At 44.6% G+C, this 19,665-nt stretch overlaps 1 protein-coding gene across 1 annotated transcript in view; it reads right to left on the bottom strand.

Moving 5' to 3' along the window:
• Positions 1-19,665, bottom strand: part of TGFB2 (transforming growth factor beta 2) — an 81,846-nt gene that overhangs the window by 19,384 nt on the left and 42,797 nt on the right. The window contains exon 2 of the mRNA XM_082217791.1: positions 4,031-4,194. Within this exon, the coding sequence (XP_082073917.1) occupies positions 4,031-4,194 (164 nt within the window). The remainder of the gene's footprint in view (positions 1-4,030; positions 4,195-19,665) is intronic.

Here is a 19,665-nt window from a genome sequence, read left to right as displayed (position 1 = left end):
GAAAACAGGGTTCGAAACAAAGGGCTTAAATTATATGAATTGGCTCAGGGGTGGTGGTGTTAATATTATCTGGCTGAAGATATAAGAACGTAAGGCAGGCTAATAATTTCAATTAATCATTTCACAGACGTCATTTGAGGGAAATGGCTAAACACAAAACACATGAAAAACCACAGTGAAGTTAAGCTGAAAATGCCATGTCCCTGTTGCTGGTTTGGGGGGGGGGACTAAAAAAAAGGTAAAGGACCCCTGACAGTTAAGTCCAGTCGCAAATGACTCTGGGGTTGCAGCGCTCATCTCACTTTACAGGCTGAAGGAGCCAGCGTTTGTCTGCAGACAGTTTTTCCGGGTCATGTGGCCAGCATGACTAAGCCACTTCTGGAACACCGAAACCAGAGCAGCGCATGGAAACGCCTTTTACCTTCCCGCCGGAGCGGTTCCTATTTATCTACTTGCACTTTTGGGTGTGCTTTTGAATTGCTAGGTTGGCAGGAGCTGGGACCGAGCAACGGGAGCTCACCCCGTCGCGGGGATTTGAACTGCCAACCTTCTGATCAGCAAGCCCAAGAGGCTCAGTGGTTTAGACCACAGCACCATCCGCGTCTCAAATCTCAGCACTCTGATTTAACTGATTTGCATATGAAGCTGCAAGTTCACTGTATATGAAGTGCCACAGACATCGCTAAGAGAGGAGGGGTAACTCCATCAAACTCCCATGAGGGAGGACTCTAAATACCGTCACAGTAGCTGTCTGAGGCAAGAAATGTATGGCAGGAACTGCCCTCCTGGCCTGGACACTGTCACCGACTCTGCCCCTGGATCTGAAGAGGGGGCAGGAAGAGTGCATCCGGGGGGGGGACGACGACTGTGGTTTATCAAGGAAAAGACAACCACTGACACTGGCAAGGAACTGCTACTTTAGACGGCCGAAATCTGCTTGAATAGAACTATATAACTGTGTTGAAAGCACTTCATAGAATCATAGAATCATAGAGTTGGAAGAGACCACAAGGGCCATCGAGTCCAACCCCCTGCCAAGCAGGAAACACCATCAGAGCACTCCTGACATATGGTTGTCAAGCCTCTGCTTAAAGACCTCCAAACAAGGAGACTCCACCACACTCCTTGGCAGCAAATTCCACTGTCGAACAGCTCTTACTGTCAGGAAGTTCTTCCTAATGTTTAGGTGGAATCTTCTTTCTTGTAGTTTGGATCCATTGCTCCTGTCCGCTTCTCTGGAGCAGCAGAAAACAACCTTTCTCCCTCCTCTATGTGACATCCTTTTATATATTTGAACATGGCTATCATATCACCCCGTAACCTCCTCTTCTCCAGGCTAAACATGCCCAGCTCCCTTAGCCGTTCCTCATAAGGCATCGTTTCCAGGCCTTTGACCATTTTGGTTGCCCTCCTCTGGACACGTTCCAGTTTGTCAGTGTCCTTCTTGAACTGTGGTGCCCAGAACTGGACACAGTACTCCAGGTGAGGTCTGACCAGAGCAGAATACAGTGGCACTATTACTTCCCTTGATCTAGATGCTATACTCCTATTGATGCAGCCCAGAATTGCATTGGCTTTGTTCTGGAGCTTGCTTTTTCCTCCTCCCACCCACTCCTTTTTCCTTATGTGTCATGTCTTTTTAGATTGTGAGCCTGAGACGGCAGGGATTAATTTAGTACTGATTTTTGTAAGCTGCTCTAAGAGTCTTTCTTATTTTTATTTTTGCTAAAGGGTGGGGTATAAACATGTTAAACAAACAAATAAGTGAGTCAATGCTTCTTCTTTTTTTAAAGTCAGTTAAGTGACGGAATGGTTAGAAACAAAAATAAAACAAACTCCCAGGAATGTATAGCAGCATCAATAATCAAAGACGACAAAATGGGGTCAGACGGGTTGAGGATGAGATAAAGACTCCACCCAGCTTTCGGTTCTGATTTTTAACAAACTAAGGCTGCAATCCTCAGCACATGTCCTTGGGAATAAGAACTGGACTGGCTTCTGAGTAAATGTTTATAAGACACAGCTGTAAAGCTGGGATCCCATCCTTGCTTAACTGTAGAAATCAGTGGGGCATAGTTCTGAGTATGTATGACATTATTTATATGTATTTATATTATTATACTTAGGGACGTGGGTGGTGCTGTGGTCTAAACCACAGAGCCTAGGGCTTGCTGATCAGAAGGTTGGCGGTTTGAATCCCCGTGATGGGGTGAGCTCCCTTTGCTTGGTCCCTGCTCCTGCCAACCTAGCAGTTTGAAAGCACGTCAAAGTGCAAGTAGATAAATAGGTACCGCTCTGGCGGGAAGGTAAATGGCGTTTCCGTGCGCTGCTCTGGTTCGCCAGAAGCAGCTTAGTCATGCTGGCTACATGACCCGGAAGCTGTACTGTACGCCGGCTCCCTTGGCCAGTAAAGTGAGATGAGCGCTGCAACCCCAGAGTTGGCCACGACTGGACCTAATGGTCAGGGATCCCTTTACCTTTTTATATTATTATACATGGATGCAGCCCTCAGTAATACTATGTTTGATATTAGTTCAGAATTCTTATGAAGTGCTCACCCTAAACCTCACTGTTCAGGGGTGCTGTGCCATGCCAACAGGAGCAAGACACAAGTGAAGAAAGAAGCATTATTCAAGCAGAGGAATATAGGAGCTGCCCTATACTATTATTGGTATATCTAGCTCAGCATTGTCTACGTTGGGTGTCAGCACCTCTCCAGGGTTTGAGGAAAGGTTCTCTTCCAGCCATACTTGGAGGTGCTGGGGCCTTCTGCATGCATTGGGTTGACAAGACGCCACCATTTCTCTGTTAAGTGCAATAATATAGTGCAGTGTTCCTCAATAAAATACCCAGTGCGAAATACTCACACAGCTACTTAGTTTCAGCCCACCTAATATAGTGGTACCTCGGGTTACAGACGCTTCAGGTTACAGACACTTCAGGTTACGGACTCCGTTAACCCAGAAATAATACCTCAGGTTAAGAACGTTGCTTCAGGATGAGAACAGCAAGCGCCCGGCGGCTGCGGGAGGCCCCATTAGCTAAAGTGGTGCTTCAGGTTAAAAACAGTTTCAGGTTAAGAATGAACCTCCAGAATGAATTACCGTATTTTTCGCTCCATAGGGCGCACCGGCCCATAGGGCACACCTAGTTTTTTGGGGAGAAATAAAGGGGGGATTTATTTCCCCCCCCCCAGATCGGGGAACAGCGGGATGGCGGCGCTGCACCTCCCCACTGTCCCCCGAGCTTGTGGGGCTGCCCGATATCTGCACGAAGCCCGGGCTTTGGGATGCAGGCTGCTATCCGCAAGCCTTGGGAGCCCGACGGGAACTCCCGTGGAGCTCCCAAGGCTTGCGGATAGCATCCTGAAGCCTGCATTCGCCCCATAGGACACGCGCACACTTCCCCTTCATTTTTTGGAGGGGAAAAGGTGCGTCCTATAGGGCGAAAAATACGGTAAGTTCTTAACCTGAGGCACCACTTTTTTAATTCTACTGTAAAAGCGTCTTAAGGAGAAACCTTCTTTTCCAGCTCCCAAGAACATAAGACAATCCCTTATGAATCAAACCAAAGACCCATCTAGCCCAGCAAGAGAGAGACCATGAACTCTAATCAAAATAATTCAACAGACTATGGTTGTTTTCACACCTGAGGCTTAAACTATGGTTTCTAAAGTAAGTGTGAAACTGAATTGGCTGGGATACATGTTCAAGTTGTTATTCCCATTTCTCTCATATCTGACAGAAAACGTGCAAGAGATTCTTGAATACGTTAATACACATACTACAAACTTAGATCTGCTTTATACTATTTTTAGTGGCCTGGCATCTCCCAAAGGATCATGGGAATTGTAGTTTGGTGAGGTAGTGAGAATTCTGTTGCAGATCCCCAGACCTGCCTCACATGAACTACATTTCCCACAGTTCCCTGTTAAGAGAGAGCGTACATTAAAATCAGCCAAACTTTACATTGCGCAGAAAGGGTCACACAGGTAACAGTCATGAGACAGCAATGATCACCACAGTTTTACCTGATACAGTTCTATCCGTTGTTCCGAGACACGAGCCTTTGGATTCTGCAATCGAAAGACTCTAAATTCTGCCTTCACCAGGTTGGAAGCGTTTTTTTCCATCGCCGAGACATCAAATCTCACTCGTCTAAAATAGGGGATGGGGTGGTTTGTTGAGATGAGATCTGCAAGAAGTTAGTGTAATGGTTTAAAATTATGAATATATTGTTCTTTTACAGGCCACAGCACAAGGCAGACTCAAGAAACAGCGACGGAAATGTCTGCTGGATGATTCAGCTTCCAGCAGCCAATTTCGATATCATTAACAATTTAACCAGATAAACAAACACATGTGTTTGATTATAGAAACAGCAGATTAATAGAGATCAGCAAGCCATTTCCAACTCTCTTTCGGGGCATGCATTTAACCCTGTTCTTTGAAAGCAACGTGGAAAATCCTGGATGATTATAAATTGGAACAAACTCATGACAGCTGATGTTTCACAAATGACTCCAGACTTGCATACGCTTAATAGCAACTGCCAAGAAAATAGAATTTAATGACAAGCAGTGTGCTGTGGGTAGCTTTATGAAAGAAAGAAAGAAAAGTCTGGAGGAAAAAAATATCTAAACTCTTGACAATATGTTTTGTCTTTTAAATATTTCGACTGAATCTCAAAGAAGAGGAAAGGAAACAGACAATTGTATAACAAATCTAAGACTTTACACAAAGCAATAAAGTCCCTCTCCTCTAAAGAAGGGGGGATAACCAGTTGTATTTCATCATGAAACCGAAAAAATCATTTCTGCACGCTGATGGGCATCAGAGCAATAATGTAGACTCCTTCTTTTAACAATGTGTGTAGCTATACTTAAATATTAATTGCTGGTTTAAAATGTTAAGTGTTTTAATGTTCAAGTGAGCCGCACTTTAGTAAGAGCCATTGTCATATTAGATGGTAGTGAGCCATATTGTCTCCATGGCAATTTCTAAAACAGGAAGTGTTCCTTGAGGAGAGGTGATCAGGATTGCAGAAGTGGCAAGGGAGGGAAGATTTAGCCCTTTCTCTGCACATAATTTCCCTGCTCCAAACTGCCCTGCCCTACCCCATGACATTCCAGAATGTTTCAAATGTCCCCAAAAAACCAGATCTGGAACTCCATAGGGAGGAAAGTTGCTCTCTGAAGGATCTCTTTGAATTAAGTACTAGTAAAGGAGAACATGCAAAATGATCAGAAGAGACTGACAACAAAAATACCTAGCGATTACTACGAGTTCTTCAGTCAAGGATTCAGAATTAATTATATTTATTTATAATGTTTCTCAGACTCCTTTAAAACAGGGGAAACTATCTCAAGTTTTTTTTTAAAAAAAAAGTATACAAAAACACGGTTAGAACAACAAAGCCATGATCAAGAATGCAGTAACAACACAAAACCCTAAAAAGCTGTGCACCAGCTCCCTTGGCCAATAAAGTGAGATGAGCGCCGCAACCCCAGAGTCGGTCACGACTGGAACTAATGGCCAGGGGTCCCTTTACCTTTAAAGTGCTTTTGACTTGATACCCAGGGGGTTGTTATGGGAGAATGCTATTGGGCTAGAACCCCCCGATTACTTTTCTTGATAAAAAAAGCTGCATACGAATACTATGTATCAGGTGAAGATTTCCCCAGATGGCCACTTATCACCTATCTTTACAACTACTAAAGAAGTCAAACAAAGCTGTATTCTTGCTCCACATCTATTTAATGAAACAGCATCTATTTGTTGTGAATGGCTCCTAAGTTAGGACCTAAGGCAGTTCCCATAGTTTTATATGCTGATGACACTGTCCTCCTCTCCTGCACCAGAGTTGGGCACTTTTAGTTGTCTAAAAGCGTTCTTTCATTACTGCCAAGGAAATCGCCTAGCGATTAATTACTCAAAATCCAAGATCTTGGATAGTTGGATTCATCTAAATGGTGTATTGGTGATCAAGAAATCAAACAAATTAAAAGCTTTAGAGACCAATGGATCACCTTTTATTACAATCTGAAATGGGTGACCCATCGTAACAGGATAACCGACTTAGCTAAATGCTCTGCAGCATGAATTAAACAATTCTAATTTTTTATGGTAGTGTGCCTGCAGCGGTTAGGGGCTATAGTGCAAAAAACTGTTTCACAACTCCTTTATGGATAACTGACTTTAACAACAAAGTCAAGGGTGTGCAGGCCTCCTTTTTCCAAAAAAAAATATCTAAGAGTTCAAAAATACATCTCCTATCTTGCTATTTGCGCAGAGTTAGGCCAGCATCTCTTAGAATCTAGGGGCTGGATTATGACTTTCAAATACTGGTTAAAAAATCACTTTAATACAGACCCAGAAAGTTTATTAACTTCTTTATTGAGAGATACACATAATTTTACATTGTTTTCTGATATTATCCTCAAACTTAGGCAAATAGGAATTGTAATAGATTCCCTTCTTTTATTGGATGAGTCACAAATCTTCTCTGTCATCAAGTAGAGACTGCTAGACTATGAAATCCAAAAACTCTACCCCTCCCAGCCTTTTGTATGTTCATCTGCTTACTTAGGATTGCAGCCCCACCATGGACCAATGCCTAATTGCCTTTATAATTTAGATACTCCATTGCATCACAGAGCTTTTAAGCTAGCTCATCTAAATGCATTCCCCTCATCTGTTTTGTCTGGAAGGTTTCAAAAAATCCCCTTCCAGAACAGATTCTGCTCCTGTAATAAGAAAACACCAGATCACAAAATTTTGGATTGTCCTCTTCTCGACACCCTTCGCAGAGATCTCCTAGTGACTCCCTTACAGCTTAAAATATCGATTTACAAAGAGTCTGTAATCCAATTATTTGTTGAGGGATGATACTCCCCAAACTACCAAGATGGTTTTGGTGTATTTAGCTGAGATCTTTAAATCTATACCTAAAGTTGCCTGATTTATTCAATGGTGGCTATCTAGTCTTTTATATATTGTATGTATTTGGATTATTCATGTATTTGTTGTTTTTTTTTATAATAATATTTTATTAAGATTTTCACAAAAAAAATAACATCCACAAAAAAAAACAGGGGATAACAGAAAAGAGAAAAAACAAGCCACAAACATCAAGAAACAAGAACGACAAAAAAGTAAGAAAAATACAAAAGAAGATTTTGCATAAAAAAGAACACTTTTTTTTTTACATTATTACCTTTCAAAACCTTATTCTCTTTGCTTCCACCCGCCTTCCCTTCTTGTATTCTATTTTAAAAGTTAGTTCAGCAAGATCGTTTAATATTCATTCTAGATCTTTATCCCTCCCTTTATAAGCTTATTTATTCTGATCGCTAGAACCCCTTCATTTCCTTTTCAGAGCCTTCAACGTTCATAAATTTTACAATGTTTTTGTAGATAGGCTTTAAACTTCTTCCAGTCCTCTTCCAACTGCTCCTCTCCTTGATCTCGGATTCTGCCGGTCATCTCTGCCAGTTCCATATAGTCTATCACTTGCATCTGCCATTCTTCCAAGGTGGGTAGATCTTGCGTCTTCCAATGCTTTGCGATAAGTATTCTTGCTGCTGCTGTGGCATACATAAAAAAAAGTTCTATCCTTCTTTGGCACCAATTGGCCGACTATGCCCAGGAGAAAGGCCTCTGGTTTCTTCAGGAAAGTATACTTAAATACTTTTTTCAGTTCATTATAGATCATTTCCCAGAATGCCTTATGGATTATTCATGTATTTGGATGCCTTTATATGATTTTATTGTTTAAACTTACGCCAATAAAGGCCAATGACCAAATAACTTACACCCAAATCATTCAAGGCTATAAAGCAGGAGTAGGTAAGGCCAAAGGGTTGGCCTTCAAGATGTTACTGGAGTTCCATCAGTTCTAGCAACTCTGGTAAATTATGAGGTTAAAAGCAGCCACTTTAATTTAGGCTTGGAAATGCAGCAGTGCAGTTCATACGGAATTAGTGTTGCATGACTAACACGCGTGATTTGGTGCTGACTGAGGAAGCTAATACCAAAATGCATCCTCTGCATGTTAATTTTGTCTCTCTTTTTTGCTTCAGGTGCAAAAGTGTGTAAAAGTCGACTCCTGATTTTACAGCTGCTTTATGTCATGGGCAGTATCCAGTGAAATGGCTGCACTAGTGTAGTGACAGGGCAATGGAACTTCCTCTCCTCTCTCTGATCCACCTTGAATATGTTCTGTGGGTTCCTCAAGCCATCCAGAGCAGATCTGGAGCAGGTATGGAAGTCATGAGGGGAGGGGAGGGGAGAGGGAGGGGAAATTTGATTGCACAGGAGATACAACCTCAAGTATTATTTTCTCTTCCAACCTACCAGTTTATCCGTTTACCTCCCCCCTTTCAACACTGCTGCTTACAGTGATTGGCTCATGGACAGGCATCTCTTGCACCAGCCATCCGTCTGTCCCAGGGTATGGTCAGAATGCATATGGAGCTGCTAGCTTGCTGAATCTAAGCAGGTATGGGTTTGGTCAGTGTGCGGATGGATGACTGCTTGGGAACCACATGTACCCAACCTTGGGCTCCATCTCAGGAAAGGTAGACTACAAATATAAGGGGGAAATGACTGTCTATCTGTTCATCTGTCCATCTGGCTTGGGAGCTTCTAAAGATTCTGGCTTGGGAGCTTCTAAAGATCCAGTCAACTGCAGATTACTAAGGAAATGACTACATCAGATAGATAGATAGATAGATAGATAGATAGATAGATAGAACATTAGGTCCAGTTGCGGATGACTCTGGGGTTGCGGCGCTCAACTCGCTTTACTGGCCGAGGGAGCCGGCGTACAGCTTCCGGGTCATGTAGCCAGCATGACTAAGCTGCTTCTGGCGAACCAGAGCAGCACACGGAAACGCCATTTACCTTCCCGCCGGAGAGGTACCTATTTATCTACTTGCACTTTGATGTGCTTTCGAACTGCTAGGTGGGCAGGAGCTGGGACCGAGCAACGGGAGCTCACCCCGTCGCGGGGACTCAAACTGTCAACCTTCTGATCGGCAAGCCCTAGGCTCTGTGGTTTAGACCACAGCACTACCTGCATGATCTAAATATATATATATACACACACACACATTAATTCGTAAAGAAAACATCAAAGTGGTTTGCAACAAATATACATAAAATGGTACCATAAAAACAATATTTAAAACTTAAAATCAGAAATTGGATATCTATTGTGGAAATATGTATCAGTTATGTTCATGGTTCCATCTCAACAAGTGATACTGACTGGGGTAAAAACACCTTACGTAAGAAATCAAAGCCCTGGACAGCTCCGATTCTTGCTCAGTATTTGAAGTGGAAGCTCCCAAATCACACTAAACGGGAGTTATGAAGTCTGCAAAGTCACCGCAACCGAAGTTCACCAAAACTTGGAAAAACTCCACAGAACAACACTCTCAGATGCAATGGCAGACAAGAAAAAATATTTATTATTATTTTTTGCTACTGTTTTAAAGGGATGTTGGGTGCACCATCCACATGCACACATGAATTAAATTCTGACAGTTTCCCTCTCAAAACATAATAGCTCAAACTGCTAATTATTTAAAAGCAGCTAACTGATGCTGGTGTGAACACTACTTATATTCACAGTCTGAAACTGTGAGGGGACAACAACGCAATTTCCTAAGCATGCGCAACTTGTTCTGTCACCGCTCCTGAAGCAGAAATCCAGCTGGTGGCCTACTGTGGGCCCTTCCCCTCCAATGCATGCTAATCTGCAAGGGGCACAACCTGCCAGAAAGTTTTCCTGTGCATAAAAAAAAAAAAACCTTGCGAAAGGAACAAGAGCTGTGCAGGAGCACGACACTGCGCTGGTGTTCCAGTTGTTTATCGGCTTTGTCTCGTACTTTCTGATAGAGCACACCAAGTTCTTTCTCTGTCTCCTAGTTTGTCATTGGTGGCACCCATATGGAGCAACCACTTCAATTTGTCTCCTGGTACAGTCACCTCTGGAAGAAATGGAGGCAGTGAGAGATTTTACTTTCTTGGGCTCCATGATCACTGCAGTCACGCAACAGCAGTCATGAAATTAAAAGACGCCTGCTCCTTGGGAGAAAGGCGATGGCAAACCTAGACAGCATCTTAAAAAGCAGAGACATCACCTTGCCAACAAAGGTCCGTATAGTTAAAGCCATGGTTTTCCCAGTAGTGATGTATGGAAGTGAGAGCTGGACCATAAAGAAGGCTGATCGCCGAAGAATTGATGCTTTTGAATTATGGCGCTGGAGGAGACTCTTGAGAGTCCCATGGACTGCAAGAAGATCAAACCTCTCCATTCTTAAGGTGCTCACCAGAAGGACAGATCCTGAAGCTGAGGCTCCAATACCTTGGCCACCTCATGAGAAGAGATGACTCCCTGGAAAAGACCCTGATGCTGGGAAACATTGAGGGCACAAGAAGAAGGGGACGACAGAGGACGAGATGGTTGGATAGTGTTCTCGAAGCTACCAGCATGAGTTTGACCAAACTGCGGGAGGCAGTGGAAGACAGAGAAGTGCCTGGAGTGCTCTGGTCCATGGGGTCACGAAGAGTCAGACACGACTAAACGACTAAACAACAGTCACCTCTAGTGACAATTTGACGCTGCTTAGACCCACTGGAACGCAGCGAAGTGCCACAGTGCTGGGCCACAAGGGTTCCACGTGAACAACAACGGCGAAACAAATTATTATTGTTATTGTGCCCTTTGGAAATCTTTCAGATTTGATGAGAATCCCTGCTGATGTGCGTCTTCAACTGCAAGTGCAGCTTTTCCTGCTAGAGAGCAGACACATCAGCTACTCTTTGATAGACTATCCTAAGTGAGTGGAACTAATTCAATATGTTTCCTGTTTTGGGGAGACATAAACAACTTTCTCTTTGTTATTTGGGCGGGGGAGGGGGGGAGTCAGACCATCCGGGTTGATTTTTTTACTATTTTGCAATCTCGCATCCACACACAGGGAAAGCTGAGAGCCCCAACCCGAGCTTCCAACGAAAGGGGGCAATAAATGTTCCAGAGATTTATTTTTATTTCTTTTCGTGTTTGTTAAAACTTTGGCGGGCTCCCCTCTTCCTCCGCACGTCTGCTCTCTCCTGGTGCTCTGCCCATCCTTAATCCAAGCAGCCACAAGCCACGGCGGTCCTGTTCCTTTCCCCTTTCTCTTTCATGACTGAATCACATGAACGTACGAGGCTTTGATGCGGCATATATGCAAATATTTATAAGAGTCACTTGATTGTGATTAAAAGTGGCTTGCAAAGCTCTCTTTGCTCTGGCTGGCTTCCCTAGACCTCTGCCTTGTAGGGCTCTTTCAGTTGTTTAAGTTTCAGCCGATAAAACACACACACACACACACACACACACACACACACTTTCAAAAACAAAGCAGAACTTCTGTACAAGGTGGAAGAACTACTTCCCACCCTCTGTTTTTAAAGCCTGCTCCCTGATCTGCATATGGGATTCCATCCAGAAACATCTCCTCCTTCCATAACAATGAAACAACAGTAACTGATACGGCTTGCATGGAAGGCAAATCTAAAGGAAGAGGTTATTAGGCCGTCACCACATGTCTTTCCGGCAAGATCCTCTCCTCGCTGTGAGGCATGCGAGGGTCACAAACCTTCTCCCCTCTTTCATAGGAGGCTTCTCCAAGAAATGAGAAGTGTGTGTAGCGCAGCTGGACTTCAAAAACTGCTAATTACCACTGTTCACCCCTTGTGACCCTGATGTTAATAGAGGGGCATGGACGGGGCTATTTTTCTAGGAAAAGAGGTGGAAGAACTCACCAGGAACACCTCCCTCATTCTCTTAAGAGTGGCAATGACGCCCACCTGAGAGAGGTGCTGGAACTGAATACCAGCAAGTTCTGGCTGGGGGGGAAGTGCCCCGGGCATGCATCATATATGAAAATAAGCACAAAGGGGCCAAAAACCCCAACCCCCACAAAAATTCTGAATTTCACATATATCTTAAGGACCAAATCACACACATAGATGCCTGTGATGCCATCCCAGTGGTCATTTTTGAATAAGAAGGGCCACTTCTGAAGGGGCGATTTCAGATTGGACAAGCAGCGGGGAGGTGAGTATTTTAAATTCCCCCCAGCCTGCCATTTTCAAGTCCCACCCACCAGCGGGTTCACCACTTCAAATGAGTTCCAATAGGAAATTTGCATCAGCAAACCTTGCAGTGGAGGGCTACTTTGAAGTTGGGGGAACCCAAAGCAGGTTTCTTTGTTTTAAAAGGGTGCAATGCAGGGGTGGGCAGCCTGTGCCCCTCCAGACATTGCTGGACTCGAACTTGCATCAGTCCCATCCTGTAAGGCCCATGGTCAGGGATGATGGGACTTGTAGTCCAGCAGAATCTGAAGGGTCACAAGTTCCCCATACCTGATGCAATAATACATGTGTCCGAGGGTAACATCTAGTTTGGATGTGTATATAGACTTGCTGTGACTACCCAGGAAAGAGATACTGGGGTTGGGTTGGGTAGTTCTGTGAAACTGACTGGTAATGGGTGCAGGCTGTTTTTTCCTTTGCAGACACCTGCCAGGGAGAATGCAGCTACCTGAATGGTTTCAGGGCATGCACACATATCCGTGATGGAAGGCAAACAACTAATTTAGGGCGAAGGATTTCATTTGCCAATCCTCAATTTGGCTTTGTTCGAAACCTGCAAAACCGATTCGGCCAGAAATGACAGTGGGACAAAAGAAACGACTGTGTGAGTACCGAGAAACAATGGCAACCTCCTCCAAGTATCTTAAAACCTATTGTCACGTGCCAGTCTATGTGTTTCAACTGTCTTCCAATGGGGGGATTGGGGGGAGAGAGACCACATTCCCAAGAGGACGGAATGTTTTTATTTCTCTCTGGCGAAATCTGTGATTGGCAACTGAAGAGATGCATCCCTAATCTGTTTACAGTGGCAGCAAAGCATCTGCCCACCAGATCATTCAAATTCAATAACCACATTTCCAGGGACTGTTGTTTTGAGTTAAAAATAGCTGCTCCCTACTTTACACGGCACATTCACCATATTCACAAGCTGCTGTTATTTTAGCTAAAGAGCTTTTTAAAAAATAATAATAAAAAGGCTTCTGTGTACATCCCAGTGGTTGCTTTGAGTAGGCGTCTTCAGAATTAGCAAACACCCAGGAATTGATGATGTGGTCTCCACCATGTTCTAAATTACAGCTGGGAGACAAGTGGTCCTCCATACAGTGGTGCCTCGCAAGACGAAATTAATTCGTTCCGCAAGTCTCTTCGTCTTGCGGTTTTTTCGTCTTGCGATGCACGGTTTCCCATAGGAATGCATTGAAAATCAATTAATGCGTTCCTAGGGAAACCGCCTTCAGACCAGGTCCGGGGACAGTCTGTCCCCGGACCTCTTCTGAAGGCTGGGGGGGGGGGACAAGGGCTTTTCTTCCCACCCCCAGCATTTTAAAAAACCCCGGGACAGCGGAGGACTTCTCCGCTGTCCGGGCGATCTTAAAATGCTGGCGGGCGGCATTTTAAAATGGCCCGGGACAGCGGAGGACTTCTCCACTGTCCGGGGCGATTTAAAAGCCCCTGGGAAGGCAGGCAGGGGGGACAAAGACTTTTGCCCCCTGCCAGCCTTCAGAAGAGGTCCTGGACCTCTTCTGAAGGCGGGCGGGGGGCGAAAGTCTTTGCTCCCCCCCCGCCTGCCTTCAAAAGCCCTCCGGGTCAGGCAGGCAGGGGGGAGCAAAGACTTTCGCCCCCCGCCCGCCTTCAGAAGGTGTCCCCTGCCCCCCGCCCGGCTTCGGAGCACCGGGAGAAGCGATCTCCCCGCAGCCCCTTGCTTCAAAAGAGGTCCGGGGGCAGCGGGGAAGAAGCGCTGTGCTTCCCGCTGTCCCCGGACCACTTTTGAAGCAAGGGGCTGCGGGGAGATCGCTTCTCCCCGCAGCGCCTTGCTTCAAAAGAGGTCCGGGAGGCAGCGGGAAGCGCTTCCCGCTGTCCCCGGACCTCTTTTGAAGCAAGGGGCGGTGGGGAGAAGCGATCTCCCCGCAGCCCCTTGCTTCAAAAGAGGTCCGGGAGGCAGCGGGAAGCGCTTCCCGCTGTCCCCGGACCTGGGGCTGCGGGGAGAAGATCGCTTCTCCCCGCCGCCCCTTGCTTCAAAAGAGAGGACCCGCTGTCCCCGGGGCAAGCTTCGTTTTGCGAAGCAAGCCCATAGGGAAATTCGTCTTGCGAGGCAACTTGAAAACGAAAAAACCTTTCGTTTTGCGAGTTTTTCGTCTCGCGAGGCGTTCATCTTGCGGGGTACCACTGTATGTTGTTGTTTTTCCAATTCTCTTTGGCCTCAGCCAGTACCAAAGGATGATAGGGTCCCCCATCCCTGTTCCAAGTCATCTCTCTCTCACTGAACAGTAAGTACTTCTTAAGCGGATAATAAATTTTCACACACTGTTCCTGGCCATGCACAGACAAAACACAGCACTGTTAAACACTGCTCCTTCTCAGGTGCCTTTGCACCTAGTCACATGGATATATTTACTCATTAGTAGAGCTGCACGGTCAGGGGAAAAACAATGCTGTCCAGGGTTGTAAAGACTGCGGAGAGAATAATTGGGTGCACTCTTCCCACCTTGGATCAAATCTACGCTTCCAGGTGCCATAAGAAAGCTGCAGAGATAGTGCAGGATACTGCGCACCCCGGAAATGATCTCTTTCAGCTTCTGCCTTCTGGAAGAAGGTACAGGGTTATAAAGACTAAGACTAGCCGCCTGAGAAACAGTTTCCATCCAAATGCGATTTTGGTTTTAAACGCAATGTAAGGTAGTCTTTATGTGAGTATATTGTACAGTGGTACCTCGGGTTACATACGCTTCAGGTTACTTACGCTCAGGTTACAGACTCCGCTAACCCTAGAAATAGTGCTTCAGGTTAAGAACTTTGCTTCAGGATGAGAACAGAAATCGTGCTCCGGCGGCGCGGCAGCAGCAGGAGGCCCCATTAGCTAAAGTGGTGCTTCAGGTTAAGAACAGTTTCAGGTTAAGTACGGCCCTCCGGAACAAATTAAGTACTTAACCCAAGGTACCACTGTATTCAATTATGGGGTATCAGAGTTTTTAGGGGCTAACCAGGCTGGGACAGCAGGCTTGTGGGTTTTTGAATGTCTGATGTAGATTTTTTCAATTTCGTTGTTCTGTATGGGACAGTGACAATAAAGATTAACGTATTGTATTTGCTTTCCCAAAATGTACACTGATTGGCTCACCGACAACTTCTGCCCAAGCAATTATTCCCCTTAAGGCTGTAATTTGCTTGGTCAGGATGGGTCAGGGGAGATGGTGGCATTGCTTTCGGGGATCTTACACTGGAGATTCCCTGCCTGTCTCATCAAGCTGCAGGCTGGCGCTCGTCTCACCCATGGACCTCCCACAAGCATGTGCCCCAGGCTGCCACCTGACAAGGCAGACTTACAAGTCACTCAGGGCTGCCAACTGCAACAACAAAGACATTTGCAGGAACCTACAGGGGAAACGTTTGCTCTTCCTTGACCTAGAAATCATTTCGTAAGGGAAAGCAGGTGTGTGGACCCAGCCCTAAGAGGAGAGGGCTTTCAGGAAAGGGACACCACTGTGGTTCTGTCTTGATCCTGAGATGCAGACAGACCTACATCTTGACTCTTTTAGCCCTGTGTATCTTCTAAGCACTGGGTGCCAAATATTTGCAATCCACTGATGGAACTGATAATCCATTGATGCATTCACACAATGTAGGTGACTAGTTTTTGTACAGAGAGAGAGAGAGAGAGAGAGAAAGAGAGAGAAAGAAATATGAGAAAGTGTGGAAAGAAAACAGGAAGTAAGGATTTTCCCATTTGGAAAGTTAAACAGGCAAATGATTTGATCTTCCAAAGGTACAACAGATCATATTACATGCACTTTACATTAAACTTGGCAACAGTTGTCTTTTCTGTAGCTGGCTTTCCTCACTAGATTATAATGTACAGCAGAAGTGTTTGAAGACTGTTTCCAATTCTCTGTCCAGTAGCTGGATATTCAGGGTGGTCTGACAAAAGCTTCTATTTGGACCTCCATTAGCACACTACAACATGCAGAGTTATATATTGATCAGCAAGTTTTCACATCTCTCCTGCAGTTCTCCTGAGCTTTATGTGGGTGTGCTCATTCCTGGCAAGCGCTGGATTTTGCGTTTTTTGATTTCCACCACAGAAGGTAACAGCAGTGGTCTCAAAGCGAGTAAGAGAGGGGAAACACATTAGTAGAACGGAAGTGAGATAAATCTGGAGCTTTTATTGTTTGCTGAAATCTGTCTTGGCCCATTGGCATTTTGAGTTACATGGCAAGTTGCGCTAAGTCAACTTAGATTGCAATCCTAGGCCCATTTACTGGGCAGTAAACCCTATCAAACATGGTCTCTATTTAAGCTACTTAAGACCAAACCCTGTTCAACCCAGTGCGACTTGCTTCTGTGTTGACATGTATAAGATTGTGTCATTGGTGGATTAATGCAAGAAGGATATTTAGTACAGTCTTCCCCAATTTGGTGCTCTCCAGACATTTTGAACTACAGCTCCCTTCAGCCCCAGCCAAAATGGTCAGTGGTTAAGGATGGGAGTTGAAGTTCAGTAACATCTGGAAGGTGCCTGATTGACGGACAATTTAGTAGATAATTTCAGACCTAGATTTTCAACTGACAGACCTAGACTTTCAATTTCAGACCCAGATTTTCAATTTTGGCAATTGTCAAGGAAGCCCAACACAGTCACTCCAGAAGAATGAACTCTCCAAAAATGAGGAGATTGGTAAAAAGGAAGGTGAAAGGGAAAATGAAGATGGCCAAATCTCTCCAGAAAGCCTGGGTCTTGTTCAAAACCACGATAATAGAAGCTCAGCTGCAATGTACACTGCAGATCAGGAAATGAACCACTGGGACCAAGAAGATACCTGCAGGGCTAACAAGCAGAGGCAAGGAAGCTATTAAAGGCAAACAAGCCTTCCTTCAGAAAATGTCCAAGTCTTGTCCAAATGGGGAAAACAAAAAGGAATGCTAACTTTGGCTGAAGAAATGCAAACAGGCAATAAGGGACGCAAAAGAAGAAGAAGTAAGGAACACATTGTTAACAATGGAGGCCGTTGGACCTTTGGATAACAAGAGAGCCAAAGGCGAGCTAAAAGAGGAAGAGGAGATTGAGAAAGCTATGGTGTGGCTGCACTTAGAATACTGTGCATGGTTCTGCTTGCCTCAACTGAGAAACGATACTGTCGAGATTCAAAAGGAAAATGGTCAAGGGGCTGGAGCAACTCCCCTAGAAGGAAAGGTTACAACATTTGGGGCTTTGTAGAACAAGGAGGTTAAACCAGGTTACACAATGTAGGGCATTACTGTTCAAGTAATGCTACAATTAAGCAGACAATTGGCATTGAACATAACAAGTAACTGGTACAACTGGTGCTATTTTAAAAATTACCTGAATGCCTTAGCAGCAGACACGTGTTTCTGCTACTGGGGAGATGGAAGATGCAGTGCATTACATTTACGTTGTCCCTTGAATAGAGATCCCCGGACTCATTTGCGGGGGGGGGGGGGGAAGGCTTTTTGGAAAGCAAGAGCTGATTGGGCCTTGACTGATATTATTTGTGATCTGTTGGCAGGCCACAACAAAACAATAACAAACAAGGTGGCCACCTTTGCAGTAGTAGCTCAAAAATTCACAGTCTATTAGTCTGAAGTCTGTCATTTCCAAACAGCAAAACGATGCTTTATCTTCCCTTTATAAGTCTGAGTTGTATTTTCCAGTGAAGATTTCAGTTTCTGGTGGTGGGTGGGGAGCAACTAAACAAACACTCTTTGCTCTAGCAATATAAGGTTGATTTCTACTAGAGCCAGAAACGTACGTTTAAGAGGACAGATTCGTTATAAAGCAAAACATTTACAGCTATTGAAAAACAAAGCAAAACCCTCAGTTCTGGATGGTTACGAGCAAAACTCTTAATCAATATTATGTATCCAAACATTTCTAGAATGCCAGGTCTGTGGATTTTCTCATTTTTGAACTGCGAGCGGGAAGTTGTCTGCAGTCTCCTCCAGAAAAACTATGTTTCTTTCCCCAAGTTATCCATCTTCTAAGTCTCATCTTTCTTCACCACTGTGCTAGACTATTATATTTGCCATGTGAGTGATGGATAATGTTACATCTTAGGGATTACAGAATGATTAATGAAGTTCTATATCCCTGCCCAGTGAACAGGGAATGCATCTGGGACTAAGCAATCACTACTGGTGGCGCAGTGACAGATTGGAGAGTTGGCTTGGCGTGGCCAGTGGTGAATGTGGAGCCTTTCCCAGGTTGTGAATCTCCCCTACTACATTACACTTTCCATGCTGAGCAGGACAGGGAAAGCATTCATTGGAGGGCTTAATAATTATGTTCTTTCCCACACCTGCCCCTTCTCACCCCCTCTGCAAAACGAGAAGGGTCCATTGGTGGCTGCTGTGTAAAGGCTTGTAAATTTCTTGACAACCAAACATGGGTTTTTCCTTCTTACATCTGTCAACATGGTGTGTCCTCCAAATGCCGTTGGACTACAACTCTCATTATCAGCTGTGCTGACCAGGGAGGATGGGAGTTGAAATCCAACAAAAGCCAGAGGGCACCACATTCGCTATCCCCGTTTCACATATTCTGCCACTGTCTCCAAAACAGTTTGGTAATAATAATAATGTTGAGGGCCTGTTGCCTGGATCAAAGTGGCCTAGAATTCTATGCCACTCAAATCTGATTGGTTGAATGGTAGGTGAGCTGTATAGTTCAGAGCTATACAGAGCGGGCTGTATAGTTACTCTGTTCAGAGGGAGTGTGTGACTGTCTGACACTGTGGACCACAAGAAGCAGCTAGGAGAGAAGGCTGGAGTTGAAGCAGGTGGAAGATAGGAAAGCAAATATTGAAGAAGCTAGTAATAGCCTGGTAAAATAGCCTGCCCTCCCCACAAAAGAGCTGAATCACTATCTTAAGCTGAAGATTGGCAGAGAGGTCATTAAAGGACTGTGAGCAGCAAGGAAAAGTTCAGCAAGGACCAGAGAGAGAACTGCCTGAAAGCTTGGCTCATAGAAAACCAGCAGGAGGCCTCTGTGAGACTGACTCCTGGGAAGACTGACTGTCCTGAGAAAAGGGGCTAAGGGTAATTACAGACCCTCCAAGGAATGTGCCAAATTTAGAGAAGCCGTCCTGGTTTCTGATTTGTTCCTGGAATGTCCCACTTTCCTTAGGATGTCCCTGTTTTCATTGGAGAAATGTTGGAGGGTTTGGAATTATCCTACACCCAAGCCATCTGAAGGCAATCCTGTAGAGGGAAGGCGTTATTTTAATGTTTAATGTTTTGTTATGTTTTTATATATGTTGGAAGCTGCCCAGAGTGGCTGGGGCAACCCAGTAAGGTGTGTGGGGTACAAATAGTAAAAGTATCATTATGTAATGGGATGTCCCTATTTTCATTAGATAAATTTTGGAGGGTATGTAATTAACATACAGGATTTAATAGGAAAATAACAGCATGCCTCATGCAAGCTTTTGTATTTGCAAGCAGCTGTCATTTATAACAGTAACCTTACAAGTGCAAGTCTTAAAAGAAACTGTAACCAATTTAC

The sequence above is a fragment of the Podarcis vaucheri genome (assembly GCF_965113315.1).
Source record: "Podarcis vaucheri genome assembly, chromosome: 3".
Lineage (NCBI taxonomy): Eukaryota > Metazoa > Chordata > Lepidosauria > Squamata > Lacertidae > Podarcis > Podarcis vaucheri.
This window is presented reverse-complemented; position numbering and strand designations above follow the sequence as displayed.